Raw genomic sequence first — 16,394 nt, forward strand, 5'->3', positions numbered from 1 at the left:
CAATGTCCCATGAATGGACTGCTGAAATCAATATAAAGAGGGAGAAAGTAGGGCGTTCCAGTTTTGTCCATACACCTTGGTTTCCAAATATAAACCTCTTTAAAATGAATGATTTTCTCCAGATGGATTCCCTGATGAATTTGGAAAGCTCAATTTGCAACTTAGTTACAGACCAGACGTGGAACAGATCTGGATCACTGTGGTACAGGTGAGTTCTAACCATGCCCTGTGAAAGCTGGAACCTCGCTTGTTTTGCTCCCACTTTGTGTATCTCTTCTGGATGACCACGTCTAGCCACTTCTCAGTTCTTTGCGAAGGGAAATCAACCTTGAGTTCCTTCATCTTGGCTTCACATGAATTTCCACTTCATTTCATCTATCTGTTTCCTGGGACTATTGTCTCTTCTTTCACCACATTATGCAATCAGTCCACATTTCTTAACGTAGATACACAGAAGGACCTGTGGATTTTATAGTCAAGATTGCAGAGTTTTAGCCAATGACTAAAGTGCAATGTTAGGTCAGTCAGCTTCGTGGACTAAGCTTCATGGACAGCTGCTGTGTAAAACTTTGTTTCCGCGTGACAAGCAGATGGCTAATGAACATTTGAAATAGTTAATCTCTGATGGAAAACCAAACAATAGCAGTAGCAAATAAATTGGAATTGCTTTGAACAAAGTTTTAAGAGGCATTCAGACACGCAGGGAAAGGAGGGATATAGGCCATGTGCAGTCAGATGGGATTAGTTTAAATGGCATCATGGTCGGCACAGACATAGTGGGCCAAAGGGCCTGTTCTTGTGGGGTTTGGTGTTCTAGGTTTTTCTGTTCTGTTTCTGAAGTTGTTTTTGTGTAACCCTGAAGGGGGAATGGGGTCAAATGCATCTGATTCTAAAAGAGAGAGTTAAACAGCACGGAAACAAGCCCTTCAACCCAACTCATCAGTGCCAACGAAGTTGCCTACCTAGGCTAGTCCCATTTGCCTGTGTTTGGCCCATATCCTTCTAAACCTTTCCTATCCATGAACCTGTCCAAGTATCTCTTAAAAGTTGTAAATGTACCCAGCTCTATCACTTCCTCTGGCAGCTCGTTCCACATACCCACCATGTATGTGGAAAAACTTGCTCCTCGGGTCCCTTTAAATGTTTTCCCCTCTCACCTTAAGCCTATGTATTCTAGTTTTAGACTCCCCTACCCTGGGAAAAAAGTTTGACCATTCACCTTATCTATGCCCCTCATGATTTTATAAACCTATAAGGTCACCCCTCAGCCTCCTTCGCTCCAGGGAAAACAGTCCCAGACTATCCAGTCTCCCCTTCTAACCCAAGCTCTTCAGTCCTGGTAATATCCTTGTGAATCCTTCCTGCACCCTTTCCAACTTAATGACATCCTTCCTGTAGCTGGGTGAGCTCAACTAAGTTCTTTTTCTACACCAATAATCATGCAAACCTTTAAAAGGAATAAGATAAAACAGAGTGCGAAAACGTTCCTATTCTGGGTTACTTTAAAGGGAATATATAATGTGCATATTTTTTGCTTGTCAGTCCACTGAGCAAATTGTTTTCTCACCCTTTTTAACAGGTTAGGGATTTGTATCTGCACTGCAAGCCCACAGATAAAGTTAATGTGTATCTTAAGGGAACAATAACGATACCAAAGCCAGTGCACTTTAAGTCTTCTGTGAAAGATGGTGACACAGTAAGTATTCTTTAACAAATACCTAACTAATCATGAACTCTGCAGTAGGATTAAGAACATAGAACATAGAACAGTACAGCACAATACAGGCCCTTCAGCCCACAATGTTGTGCTGACCTTTAAACCTCGCCTAAGACTATCTAACCCCTTCCTCCCACATATCCCTTTATTTTAAATTCCTCCATATGCTTACCTAGTAATCTCTTGAATTTGACCAATCTACCTGCCTCCACCACCACCCCAGGCAGCGCATTCCATGCCCCAACCACACTCTGGGTAAAAAAACCTCCCTCTGATATCTCCCTTGAACTTCCCACCCATTACTTTAAAGTCATGCCCTCTTGTATTGAGCATTGGTGCCCTGGGGAAGAGGCACTGGCTATCCATTCTATCTATTCCTCTTAATATTGTGGAATTATTAAATGTATTGTTATTACAATATGCCACCATGGATTATCGTCTAACATGATACATTGACACTGATTGATTCAATTGGAGAATGGTTGTGGGAGGATAGAGAATGGGAACAGAGCCTCTAGCCTATGGATTGGGGTGATTAAGATGGGAATCGGGTTCCTGGCCCAGGGATTGGGGGTCGAAGCTATAACCACACATACATGTATGTCTGGGTTCAATGAAAAACTTACTTAATGCAGTATCACAGGCACATAGCATCAGATAAGCAGCATACACAAGAAAAACATGTTAAACATAAATTATACACAATTTTTACAAGAAGGAACACAATTTGAACAAAAAAAACAGTCCATTGCAGTGCAAAGTGGTCACGTTATTGCTATACTGAGGCAGTAATTAGGGTTGTGCAGGTTGGTTCAAGAACCGAATGGTTGAAGGGAAGTAGCTGTTATTGGTGTGAGACTTCAGGCTTCTGTACCTCCTGCCTGATGGTAGCTGCGAGAAGGTGGCATGGCCCAGATGGTGGGGATCTTTGATGTTGCCTTCTTGAGGCAACGCCTCATGTAGGTACTTCTGATGAAGAGATGAGACTAGGCCCCTGTCCCTGAGAGTGGGATTGATGGTGAGATGGATCAGGGTCAGGGAGAGGTAGGAATGGGACCTCTGGTCCTGGGAATAGGGCTGGTTCAGAGTGGGAACAGGATCTCCAGCCCAGGGAGTGGGGATAACAGTGAGTTGTGTAGATGGCCACTGGTTCTAGGGGTGACGCTGATGGTGAGAGGTGGGTATTGGGCCCCTGGGAGTGAGTCTGCTGATGAACAGAGAGCTGTGGCCTCTGTTTTTACTGTGCTGCTTAAGTGCAAGTCACAACCTCGACAGAACGCTGGTCCCATTCACCGCTTGGCTCAGTTTGACACCAAGTACTGCCCTCCCTGAATTAGCAATTTCTAGTAAAGCTTAATGCTCAGTTTGACTTGGTTCAGTAGCTCCAAGCACAAATTGGTGTATCATACAGATTGGAACGATCATGGGTTTGATTCCTCATTTATGTTTGCTTAATCCTTCTTAGTCAGTGGAGGGTTGTGTTGTAGGGTGCCATCATCTTTGCATTGGGGTTGCAAGTAATTGCCTGGGACTCTTCTTTCAGAATCAGATTTATTATCAGTGACTTATATGATGTGAGATTTGTTGCTTTGTGGCAGCAGTACAGTGCAAAGACATAAAATTACTATAAATTACAAAAATAGTGCAAAAAAAGGAATAACGAGGTAGTGTTCATGGGTTCATCAACCGTTCAGAAATCTGATGGTGGAGGGGAAGAAGCAGTGGTGATACCCATTGGATGTGTAGGGCAGGGCTGGCATTGAGAGTTCAGATCCAAATTGAATAAGAATCACCTTCAGTAAGACAAAAAGAAAATTTAACATTCATGATTCAAAGAGTGATCAAATAAATTGGAACTCTATTAATTTAAAAGCGCAGATGTAGCTGTTGGGTGTGCACATATTTTCAAGACGCTATTTTAAACACTAGCGTGAATGCTAGAATAATTGGTTTGAAGAGATCATATTGAGAAGCAAATGGGGAGTAGACCAGTTACATCACATGGAGATTCAGTTAGTCCTCCTGTTTCTGTGCTTAACAGTTAAGTGGAGTTTATTGTCACATGCACAAGTACGGTGAGGTACGGGTACAATGAATTCCTTGTACTTCAGGTGAAGTAAAATATTAACCTGAACCAAGAGATGATTAAGTTTGTATGGACAATTGTATCAAGCAAGTGTATTTCTTTCCAAATGAGTGATTGTAAGTCTTCAGTGTTACAGGTTTATGGCCTGCTAACTTAATATCAAGTTGCTGACATGATCTTTTGTACACGCATTTTGTTTTGCTGAAAGAAAGAAGGAAATTGCATGTTAAAAGAAGTAAATATAAGACAAGATACAGTGAAATACGTCTTTTGCGTAGAGTGTTCTGGGGACAGCCTGAAAGTGTCGCCACACTTCCGACGCCAACATAGCATGCCCACAAATTCCTAACCGTACATCTTTGGAGTGTGGGAGGAAACCGGAGCACCTGGAGGAAACCCACGCAGACACAGGGAGAATGTACAAACTCCTTATAGACAGCGGCCGGAATTGAACCCGGGATGCTGGCGCTGTAATAGCGTTAAGTTAACCGCTACACTACCGTGCATTTCTTATGCAACACTTCACATTAAGAGCATGCATGTCAGGAGTTCTGCAATTCACATAAGTGGATAGCAATGAGGGCTAGAAGGGTTGAATTTCCAATAAAAAGCATGTGGAGTTCCACAGAAGGTGTACCCAACTATATTATTTGTTACTTCATTAAAAGGCACAAAAGACATTGCATCCTAAAGGAACGCCAGTATTGTACTGATGTGCCAGTGCTGCTGTTCTGCGGAAAGTGGGGGCTCTTTGCGTCAAATTACCAGTCACAACCATTCCTTAAGCCCAGGCAATTAAAGCTGGTGCCATTTCCTCTGATGTAATGTGTGCATTCATAATCCCACGCTTGCTCAACCTGGCTAATTTTCAATCATTGTTTGCAAAGTCTGGAATTTGAAATATGTTCCATTAGGAATTTAGACTCTTGCAATCACAGGCAGTTGAGCAGACCTGTTTTCCCTGTCAGTCATAAGGAAGGAGAGTGGAAGCAGGGGAAACCTGACCAGGCCTGGGATCTGTTAACCAGTCTAGGTAAACCAGCACTAGTGATGTCCCAGGTGGAAAGACCCCAGTAACCAGGATAATGGAGGCAGTAAGGCATCTGGGCTGGGAAGGTGCCACAATGAGAGATGAGGGAGAGTAGATTGATCATGTTGGATATTAAGGGAGTGGAGGATGTGGGGTTGGTACAGCAAAGTGGCGCTGAGGTGAAAGATCGACCATGTTCTAATTGAATGGTAGAGCAGGCACGAAGGGCCGAATAGCCTCTCCCTGCTTCTATTTCTGAGAGAAGGCATTATGCAGGGAGAGAATGGCAGGAGAAATTGGGGGAAAGACCAGGCAGAAGGAGGCAGCAAAAGATCAGAGCTTGGGGAACGGAGGAGGGAGATCATTACAGCAGGAATACAAGGAGATGGGGACATGGCAGTTCGAGAAGCAGGCGTGATCATAATTTAAATGTAATTTATTTTTTTTAACTGAGGGAAGCTGCATTTTAATGAGGTAAAATTTGCATTACAGCTGGTGGTGTGGAAGGCAAGAGGCTACAACTGTCAATAAGATGGGTTAGGAGAAGTTGTTTAATATTTTTACTCACTGAACAAGGGCATTTATTGGCCATTCCTAAATTGCCCTGCATTGAGTGATTTGCCAGCCTGCTTCAGAGGACACTTTTAAATCAATCACAACGTTGTAGGCCTGGAGTCACGTAGGCTGGACTTGGAATGTCAGTCTTCCTTCACCAAAGGCCCTTGGAGATTTTGATGGGTTTGAACAGCGATCCAATAGTTTCATGTACACCGTTACCAATACCAGGTTTTAAAATCCAACTATATCTAAATTACTTGAATACCATCGTGGCTTTTTGCCATAGTGGATACAAGTCCACTTAACGACCATTATGCTATTGTACTGTGTGTATCAAGGCACGATATCAGCTGTGTGTGGCAGGGTTACTGACCACACGATACTCCGGAAATTCCACAGCTTGTTGGTTAGAGATTAACTCACTGTTTTCCCTCTGCTTTTCCAGTTTTTGGTGTTCATGGAAACCTTTGTGTTTAATATCAAACTGCCCATTCTTCAAACGCATGGCCTGGTAATCAAAGTTGTTACTCAGCTGCCTCGGAAGAGGGTCATTGGTGAATGCTCGATGTCACTTAGAGAATTGAGTAATGTGGAGTCAGACCTCTGGCTGAATATTAATCCACCATCAAAGATCCCGGTGAGTTTACCTTGACTATGAACTTGGTGATCTATTGCTCGACCTGGACTGGGTTCCTACACGGCGTGTAATCTATGCTGACATTAAAAAGAGAAAAAGCTGGAAAAATTCAGCAGGGCCGGCAGTATCTATGAAAAGAGATACGGTTAGCATTTCGGGTCTGGGATTCTTCATCAGAACTGAGGAAGAGAAACAAGCTGAGAAGGGTGATGGATGAAACAAAAAGAATTTGTTCAGTCCACAGGAGTAACCCTGAGCTTCCCGTTGCTTGCCATGTTAAGTCCCCATCCCGTTCCCACTCTGACCTATCGGTCTGCAACCTCCTGTACTGTTACAATGAGGCCCAGCACAAGCTTGAGGAAGAACGGCTCATCTTCTGTCTGGGCCTCTGGCAGCTTGCAGGACTCAATATCATATTCTCCGACTTTAGATAACTTGCTCTTCTGTTGGTTTGAGAATAGGCCATTTTTCCCTACCATCATACCACCGTAGTAGGTCATATCTCAAATAACGATGAGTCAGGGTACAGGAAGGAGATAGAGAGCTTAGTGACATGGTATCATGACAACAACCTTTCCCTCAATGTCAACAAAACAAAAGAGCTGGTCATTGACTTAAGGAAAGGGGGTGGTGTAACATGCACCTGTCTACATCGATGGTGCTGAGGTCAAGAGGGTTGAGAGCTTCAAGTTCCTAGGAGTGAATATCACCAATAGCCTGTCCTGGTCCAATCATGTAGACCCCACGGCCAAGAAAGCTCACCAGCACCTCTACTTCCTCAGGAGGCTAAAGAAATTTGGCATGTCCCCTTTGACACTCACCAACTTTTATCGATGCACCACAGAAAACATCTCATCCAGATGCATCACAGCTTTGTATGTCAACTGCTCTGCCCAGGACCGCAAGAAACTGCAGAGAGTTGTGGACACATCCCAGCACCTCACGGAAACCAGCCTCCCCTCCATTGACTCTTGTCTATACCTCTCGCTGCCTTGGTGAAGCAGCCAGCATAATCAAAGACCCCATCCACCCGGGTCATCGTCTCTTCTCTCCTCTCCCATCAGGCAGAAAATACAGGAGCCTGAGGGCACATACCACCAGGCTCAAGGACAGCTTCTATCCTACTGTGATAAGACTATTGAATAGTTCCTTATACGATGAGATGGGCTCTTGACCTCACAATCTACCTTATTTTGACCTTGCACCTTATTGTCTACCTGCACTGCACTTCATCTGTATCTGTGACACTTTACTCTGTATTCTGTTACTGTTTTTACCTGTACTACATCAATGGACTCTATACTAACTCAATGTAACTGCACTGTGTAATGAATTGACCTGTACGATTGGTTTGCAAGACAAGTTTTTCACTGTACCTCGGTACAAGTGACAATAATAAACCAATAGCAATAGCAATACCAATAGGTTGGCCTGCTGGCCATTCGCCTGTAAACCAGACTATACAACATTATACAGACTTTACAACGTTAACAACACAATGCACAGGCTACCTGCCCCTCAAGCCTGCTCTGCCATTCAATAAGATCATGGCTGATCCAACCTTGCCCTCAACATCACTTTCCCCCCCTCTCTCCCCTTGTCCCTTGTCATTCAAATATCAATTAATCTCCACCTTGAATATATTTCAGTGGCTCTGCCTTCACAGAAAGAGAATTCCAAAGGTTTGTGATTCTGAGACAAGAAATTCCTCCTCATCTGGGTTTTAAATGGGTGATCCCTTATTCTGAAATGATGCCCCCTAGTTCTAGATACCACCTTTGAGGTTTGTCCTTAAAAACCACCCTGGGAAAAAAAATGTAATGACCCCACTGACTCATGAGAGTGCCTGGCCTTTGATCACACTTGGGAAGGCTTGGAGCATCTCAACTCTCTTGTTGAAACCTGAAGGATGCCAGTGAAAATGAAGGCAGGGACTATAATAGTAAAAGAAAAGAATAAAAATAGAGTGAGCCAAAATAAAGAGAGCCCTCTACTTATATGGTGCCTTCGACAAGTACAGATCCTCTCAGTGCTTTGTGGCCAATGATTAGTTTCTAAGTATAGTCACTGTTATAGCATAGGGTATGTGACAGTGAATTAATGCAAAGCAAGATCCCACAATGTGATAATCACCAGATAATCCTGGCAAGTATATCAGGTAGGACTCCCCTGCTCTTCAGATGAGTGCCTTGGATCATTTGGATTTACTCACAAGGGAAGGCAGGGCTTCAATCGCATCTCAGAGTTATGTGGCATGGGAACGAGGCCCTTTGGCCCAACTCTTCCATTCTGACCAAGGTGCCTACCTGAGCTAGTCCCATTTGCCTGCGTTTGGCCTATATTCCTCTAAATCTTTCCTTTTCTGTGTACCCATATAAATGTTTTTTAAAATGCTTTAATTGTACCTGCCTCTACCACTTCTGGGAGCTTGTTCCACATACCCACCACCCTCTGTGTGGAGAATCTTACCCCTTGGGTCCCCTTTAAATCCTTTCCCTCTCACCTTCAACCTATGCCCTCTAGTTTTAGATTTTCCTGCCCAGGGAAAGAGACTGTGGCCATCCACCTTATCTCTGCCCCTCATGATTTTATAAACCTCTGGAAGGTCACCCTTGGCCTCCTTTGCTCCAGGGAGAACAGTCCCAGCCTATCCAGTCTCCACTTATAACTCAAACCCTCCAGTCTCAGCAACAGCCTTGTGAATCCTTTCTGTGCCCTCTAGCTTAATCACATCTTTCCTAGAGTATATCGACCAGAACCACGTACAGTATTCTAGGTGCTATCTTGTACAGCTGTAACATGACATCCCAACTCTTGTACAGGTCTTCCCAAGGTTACGGCAGGGTTCCGTTCCCGAGAATTGTTCATAATACAGACAGTTCACAAGTCAGAGGTGCAGCCCCGCAGCAGCCACCAAATCTGTACTGACATCCGTACTGACGTTCTCCTAAACACTCATTCGTATGTACAGGCTGTACACAGGTTGGGTGTTCGTAAGCTGTGTGGGATCTATACTCAAGTGTCCCAACTGATGAAGGCCAGAGTGCCATATGCCTCCCTCACCACCCTGTCTAACTGTATCGCCACTCTTGGGGAACTATGTACTTGTACCCCTAGACCTCCCTGTTCCACAATGCTCCCCGGGGCCCTGCCATTCACTGTCTATGTCCTGCCCTGGTTTAACTCTCCAAACTGCCTCACTTCGCACTTGTCTGATCTCATCAGAAAGACGGTGTGTCTGACAATGCAGCATTCAACCTAAATAATTGTGTTCAAATGGTCTGGAGACTTGAGTTCACAACCCTCTGAATGAGGAACAAATTGCAACCTTCTGAGCTACATCTAAAAAAACCCCTAGTGTGAGTGGAGTTTGAATTTATTCATGTAATTGTAACTTCCACGTTAATATAGCAGTGATGTTCCTACATTGAAGGAAGTGAATTGCATTAATACTTTGAGTGTTACAGTAACTGGTCAGAAAACCTGCAAAGCTGGTTGGCCAAGGGGAGCTGGGAATAGAAACCACTCTTGATTTAAAAGGTCTGTTCAAACTGTTGTATTTGAGCAGCTTCTTACAGTAACTATTCGGATTTAGTAATTTCCTCTCCATCTGATTTACGGATCCTAATCCTGAATAATCTGGGCTCCAAGGAAGCTAATTTGTGGGATAATTTAACAATTAATCAAGCTTGCCATCCAATGAAGGATTTTATGAATGGTAGAATTGTTGCAGCACAGAAGACCATCAATCCATTGAGAGACGAGATTCTGCAGATGCTGGAAATCTGGAGCAAAACAAGGAGCTGGAGGACTCAGTAGGTCAGGCAGCATCAACGAAGGACATGACTCCCATCTGACTCCCATGTCTGACCTGCTGAGTTCCTCCAGCTCCTTTGTACGTTGATTCAATCCATTGAGTTCGTATTGATTCCATGTAATCCAGCTAAGCCCACCTCCAGTGCAAACAGTGGATGGAGAGCACACAACCTCCCAAACAGTCCACCCAGTCACCCAATCCATCAAACAGCAGAGTCTGCGAATCCTTCAGCCACTTCAACCCATGGAACTGATGTGAATGCAAGCCCTTTTTGTTGGAGGGATTGCCAATGAAAAATGGGAGCTAAGTCATAACCTTTTCCATGAGTTTCAATGGATTGACTGCTGATGTATAAGTTGTTTCCTTTCTCTATATTTTCACCCAGCCCTGCCACGCTCTTCTCCGGGTGGGAACTTGTTTCCAAGCTGTCAGCAATCGGGTCCAGCTACAAGTCCTGGAGGTCCAGAATCTGCCAAGTTCCTCGATTCCTTTGGCACTAAGTAGGTTTTGTTTGCTCTGGGGAATCCTAAAAACGTTGATGGTCGAGGTTTTAAGGTGTTCTTGCAGTAAACTTTAAAATACCAGGGTGTGTAGGTGGTGGGGTGCAATGGGGTTGTGGGAATAGGCATGGGGAGAATTTCAGACATGTCCATTTTTGGGGAGACAAAGTAGTGGGATCGGCCACAGGGTAGGATCCATTCGCCTTGATCGTGAGGGCCCGAGGTGCAATGTTACACATCGGAGCAGTGCAACAGAGGGTTAATGAAAGCTTGTGTAAGTGGGTGGCAGAGATCAGTGAGGTGACGGAGCAGCGGGGATTAGGGGGACAGATTCCCTGCATTCCTTAAATGTGGCAGTGCCCTTGGGGACTGTGTCTTCCACACAAAGAAACCCTCATTAGAGTCATAGAGTGAAACAGCACCGGAACAGGCCTTCGGCCTACCGTGTCTGTGCCAGTCACCTCCTCTAGTCCCATTTACCAGTACTTGATTCATGGCCTTCTACACCTTGACAATTCAAGTGCTTGTCCAGATGCTTCTTATTGGTAGGAGTTGGGTTCCAAAGGCGGCAACTTGTAAGTCCAACAATGACAATATAAGAAATAGAATCATGAGACCATTCAGCTCCTCATGCCTGCTCTATTATTCAGCAAGATCATGGCTCATTTTCTTTTTACCTCAGCACCACATTCCTGCAGAAGCCCAATGCCCCTCGATTCACACAGCATCTAAAAATCCAACAGTCTCTGTCTTGATTGTACTCAGCAAATGAGCCTTCACAGCCCTCATGGGGAGAAAATTACAAAGATGCACACCGCTCTGGGTGAAGAAACTTCTCAGTTCTCCCTTGAATGGCCAACCCCTTATTTTCAGGCTCTTGCCCCTGGTTTGAGACGCCTCAGCCAGGATCTGCATCTACCTTGTAAGAATTTTCTTTGTTTCATTGAGATCCTCTCATTCTTGCAAACTCGAGAATAGACCCTGAATTCGTAACCTCTCAGACAAACTGGACTATACCGTCCTGTCTTCTCGCTCCCTCCTTGCTTAAATAATGGGGTTCTACTTGTCCATCACGGCATGTGGCACAATCCTAGCTGTAGATGGGTCCATACTTCCCGCTGGCCATCTTGTGATCTAAATAGATTAGTTAATGCCTGAAAGATGGGCGCTGTGTGAATGTTTGAAGGCCTTGATTCACTGAGTAGCGTTTTTGATTTGGACAGCATATTTTTGACAAATGTGCAATATCTTTTCAGCGGTCTACTGCTGCAACCATCTAGCACTGGAGGTTTCCAGGGTAACGGGTACATGGAAGATATAAATGGGGACAGCAGAATCAAAGGGCCAGCTTTTCAGGGGAAATAGCTGGCTGTTCCTTTGGACAATGTGGCACTCTTACAGGGAAATGCTGGCAAAGTTTGGGAAGCTTGTCGTAAAGTCATACAGCATGGAAACAGGCCCTTCAGCCCAACTGGTCCACGCCAACCAAGATTCCCATCTAAGTTAGTCCCATTTGCCAGCGTTTGGCTCATATTCCTCTAAACTTTTCCTATCCATGAACCTGTCCAAGTACCTTTTTAATTGTTAATGTACCTGCCTCAACCACTTCCTTTGGCAGCCCTTTCCATGTACTGACCACCTTCTGGGTGAAAAATTTGCCCCTCAGGTTCCTGTTAAATCTCTCCCCTCTCACTTTAAACCTATGCCCTCTAGTTCTAGATTCCCCAACCTTGTGTGCAAAGTCTTGAATGTTTCCCAATTGCAATCTGACATTGAATAGCACATGGACTCCAGCAGTGAGTACAAAGTAGCAGCAATACAGGTGTAAGAAGAGCATCCAGTGGAACTTCTAGGAACATGTCTGTAAGTTGCCAACAGCTGATTTGGAACTGAGCTTCATTAGAGTTAAATAAGATGGAACTGATTTAAGTAGCTTACCTAGGACATTACTTGATTGTACCCTTCTCAAAGTTTGGACTTAATATTTTCTTTAGGGTTCACCAGAAACGCACATCAACATTTTATGTGGCTTTATGAGAGGGAATCTAAGGGGAGAAGGGCGAGTGTTGTTCTATGGCTTTGTGCTTCTCTGAGCCAGAAAGATACAGCCATTTCCTGCTACCTTTCTACGCGTCTGCTTTCCCTGTCCAGCTTTCTACGTGAAGATAATAATGGAGACGAAGGATGGGCTGTTTGACAAAAAGAAGACTCGCCCTCTGAAAGCTGTGAGTGGCCAAGTGAAGTGGGGAGAAACATTTCTATTTCCCGTCGTTCAAAATGAGCTCCATCTCCAGAGAGTCAGTTTCACCCTGAAACTCTACAGCAAGAGTTCTGTCAGAAGAAAACACCACTTGGGCCAGGTACGTTCTACTAATTCCACAAGCTGGGATTATCTACTGATGGCAGAGACACTCAAGTATAGTTTTTCAGAGTCTTGCTCCTAAACTTGCTTTCAGGAAGAGAGTTGTGCATCCAACTCGTTAACGTGGACGTTAACTGGGGCATTGAATCCACTCGCACTTGGATTTCCTACTTTAGGAAAATTAAACAGTTAAATGTTGAATATACTCAATAGAGGTTTTACTTCAGATCTCCAGTATTTTGCTACAGTCTTTTCCCTTCTGGGTTAGTGGGTGGTGTCATATCCAGAGTTTGTTTTTGGAAGATTTGTGGTTAGCTGGGTGGGAAGGGGGTTGCTGGTGGAAGTTGCTGAGAGAGGGGTTCTTCTTTGACTGTTCCAGAAGGGACACATCAACCTACTCTTAATCTGAAGGTGTACAATACGGAAGGGAGTGATGTGAGCAAGAACAGGTGGAGTTATAAGAACAATGCAACGTATAATAGAAGCTGCCGTACTGTTGGACATGGTCCAAAATTTACCCACTGAATCATTTCCTTATCTGTTGCACTTGTTAAACATATTTGATTTATTGAGTGGCTGCAGTGCTTTGAAATGGGATTTATAATCAAGATCTTAGGAAACTCCTGCAGCACATTCCTGGGACCTTTGCGCAATGCTGAAGGTAGAAGGTATTTTTCGGATCTGGGATTAAACCTTCCTTTGTTCTGCTGTTGTCTCAAAGCACAGATGATGCCCCAGTATTCCTGCCCTAAACCTTGGAACTTCAATCACGTACTGCACTGCTTGTGAATGTCCAGTGGGAATGGGTACTTGCTGCACTGGGATCTGTGTGTGGGTGTGCATGTTAACATGTGGAAGTGCATGGGCACGTGCGGTGGTCTCTGACACTGTACAACACATATTTGGCAAAATTCACTCACGCTGGTGCGGTCTGCAGCTGGTGAGAGCTGCTCATACAGACCCATTCTGCAGGCCTTCACTGCGACTGTGAGGGCTGTTGTGGGCATATTTTGGAGGATCTGGAGCAGCTCTCAGGAACCCAGCAGGGGGTGGGGGTGACCACTTCTTTAAAGACCTGCCTCTCACTGCAGGTGTCCCTTGAACTTTCGACCCTGTATCTGCAACCTCCAACAAAACACCCTTCTACTCCAGCCCAACTTCCCTACCTTCCCCCGCCCAACTCACCACCTCTCCATCATCCTTCCCTCTCCCCCCCTCTGTCTACAAACCTGAATGCCCCACAACAGCTGATTGTGACCGAACCTTCGAGGTCCTGACCACTTCCTGCTTGACACTCCAGGCCTCTCTCCGTTGATGACAACCCTCCTGTGACCCAGAACCTACAGAGTTCCTTCTACATGTCCTCCCCAGGTTACAAGCGCACAACGTATGGGCACCGCCGTGCATATGAAAGAGCATTTGGGAGACCGGTGGCTTGGATGACGATGGATTTGCTGGCTGCTGCTGGCGGCTGCAGGCATTTTCTGCTGGGTGGGAACAGAGCAATTCCACGTACCTTCTCTCCCCGCTACAAACGCCCCGCACCACCCAAGCCACAACAGTCGAGGGCTGGGTCAAGCCGAGCAGAGCTGGGAAACGCTGAGCAGACTTGCTCGCTCACTCACTCACTCACTCAGTGAGGCCAGCTGGCGGCCACTCTTCCCACACGTCCATTCTCTCGTCACTTCTGTTTCTGTGATCCTCTCCCACACACTGTTCTTAATTTCTAACATACTGACAGTTCGGGCCACGAACAGTTCTCATGAACAGAACCCTATTGTAATCTGGAGACTCCCTGCTCTTGGAGCTGGTGGAGGGAGAGCCTTTGAGGACAGAATGTACAGAAGGCCAATATTACATGGTATGATGCTTTGGGTTTGTTGGCCCACTACATATCGCCATTTAATGTGTCACCTCCTGGGGCAGAGGAGCTAGGCATTGATGTTTTCAGATTCTAGGACTGAAAAAGTAGCCAGTTGCTGCTAAAACGGTGGTAGCAACTGTCAGTCCTCCCAGAGGCAATCCCTGAGTTAAAACAAATGCGTTGCGTTCATTTAAATTTTTAAGTTTTTATTTACAGCATGGTAACAGGCCCTTCCGGCCCAACGAGTCCACGCCATCCATGTTAAACCCCAAATTAACCTACCCGTACATCTTTAGCATGTGGGCGGAAACCAGAGCACCCGGCGGAAACCCACACAGACACGGGAGAACGTACGAACTCCTTACAGACAGCGACGGGAATCGAACCCCGATCGCTGGCGCTGTAATAGCGTCGCGCTAACCGCTACGCTACTGTGCCACCCAGGTTTACAGGTTTGTTTTCCAAAACACAAAACTTTCCGGGAGAGTAGACTTTGAGCACTTGCTCTATGGAAGATCAGTGTATTTCCACCTGTTATCACAGTCTTGCTGCTGGCGTAGACTGTTGATTGTCTGTACATCTGTGGCCTCACCTCCTTTTAAATCTGCTTGATCTATTTCCTGCATGTGGGCATACCAATCCCTCACCAGCTCTTTGGTTGGTGATTTCTGACCTGTGAATGTAACATAGCTACAGCTGGTGACAGATTAAGTCACCATAAATAAGTCTGAGGGGTGGGGAAGAAGTCACACAATTTTACTGGGCTCAGTTTTGCTTCAACAAACCAGTTGATTGTTTGCATTGTGCAATGCAAGAATTACACCCTTTATGAAGTCATCATTAAAATACTTTCGTATTATAACTTTCCCTCTAGCCATTTTGCTTAACCACAAAGATGTTTTTCATTAAGGTTTCAATTACAATGGGCAAGGTCACTGTCAGGTGGGTTATCAATTACTGTACTCTGAGTAAAATCCTCAGTCACAGAAAAGTGACCAACGTCCGAGTATCACTTTCACTGGCACACGTTAGACCATTTGTTCTTAAGTTTCCAAAACTGGGTTTCCTCTCAGAAGCCAAAGAAGTCTTTGTAGGCCAAGGCCTCTCGGATTACTACCCAAATAAATCTGAAAGGGCTTGAATTACAGGTTTAGTTCAGAACTCTGGAAGTTGCATCAAGAAATGTAGCACTGAACTCCTATAATGTGGTGGCTCAGAGGGTAAAATAGGGGAGGAAGATGGCTTGAGCAAGACCTGCCCACTTTATTTATTTTATCAATTGTGCGATGAGGAAGGGGGGTGGTCACGGTCATTAATATGTCTCAATGAGGTCACCTACCTTAATTTTAACAACCATTCAAGTTTAGCTCACAGCTGAGCAGACTTTCCAGACTTCAGGAACTTGTCACTCAGGAGGTGGGATGGTTAGAATCCATGAGGGAGTTGGCCCAGGAGGTGCAGGTGGGAGGATATTACTGACAAAGACATATGGTAACCTCCCTCCTCTTACACAGGACTAGCTTCCAGGCTTTAATCAGGCACAGTGCTGGGATTGTTTTGGGAATCCTCCTTCACCAGTTTAAAGCAGAATGGTTCTGAACACCAATGAAAAACGGAATCTTGGAGTGAAGTGTCTGAATCCAGTTGCAGGAGACCCTTGACTTGCATTCATTCCAGTACAGGCAACCCCTGTGATACAGGGGGACTGTGTTCCTAGAAACCGGTCCGTATCACAATTTTCCTTAATGCGAAGCATCGTCATCGGCGCGTGCATCAAGAAATGCAAGTTGAAAAAAAAATTATTTTATTTACTTCACAAATTC

At 44.9% G+C, this 16,394-nt stretch overlaps 1 protein-coding gene across 1 annotated transcript in view; it reads left to right on the forward strand.

Annotated features, from left to right (window-relative positions):
- Nucleotides 1-16,394, forward strand: part of LOC127575678 (tandem C2 domains nuclear protein) — a 68,147-nt gene that overhangs the window by 38,480 nt on the left and 13,273 nt on the right. The window contains exons 8-12 of the mRNA XM_052025574.1: nt 123-208; nt 1,580-1,696; nt 5,837-6,028; nt 10,231-10,345; nt 12,497-12,705. Of these exons, the coding sequence (XP_051881534.1) occupies nt 123-208; nt 1,580-1,696; nt 5,837-6,028; nt 10,231-10,345; nt 12,497-12,705 (719 nt within the window). The remainder of the gene's footprint in view (nt 1-122; nt 209-1,579; nt 1,697-5,836; nt 6,029-10,230; nt 10,346-12,496; nt 12,706-16,394) is intronic.

The sequence above is a fragment of the Pristis pectinata genome, chromosome 1 (genome assembly GCF_009764475.1).
Source record: "Pristis pectinata isolate sPriPec2 chromosome 1, sPriPec2.1.pri, whole genome shotgun sequence".
NCBI classification, from domain to species: domain Eukaryota; kingdom Metazoa; phylum Chordata; class Chondrichthyes; order Rhinopristiformes; family Pristidae; genus Pristis; species Pristis pectinata.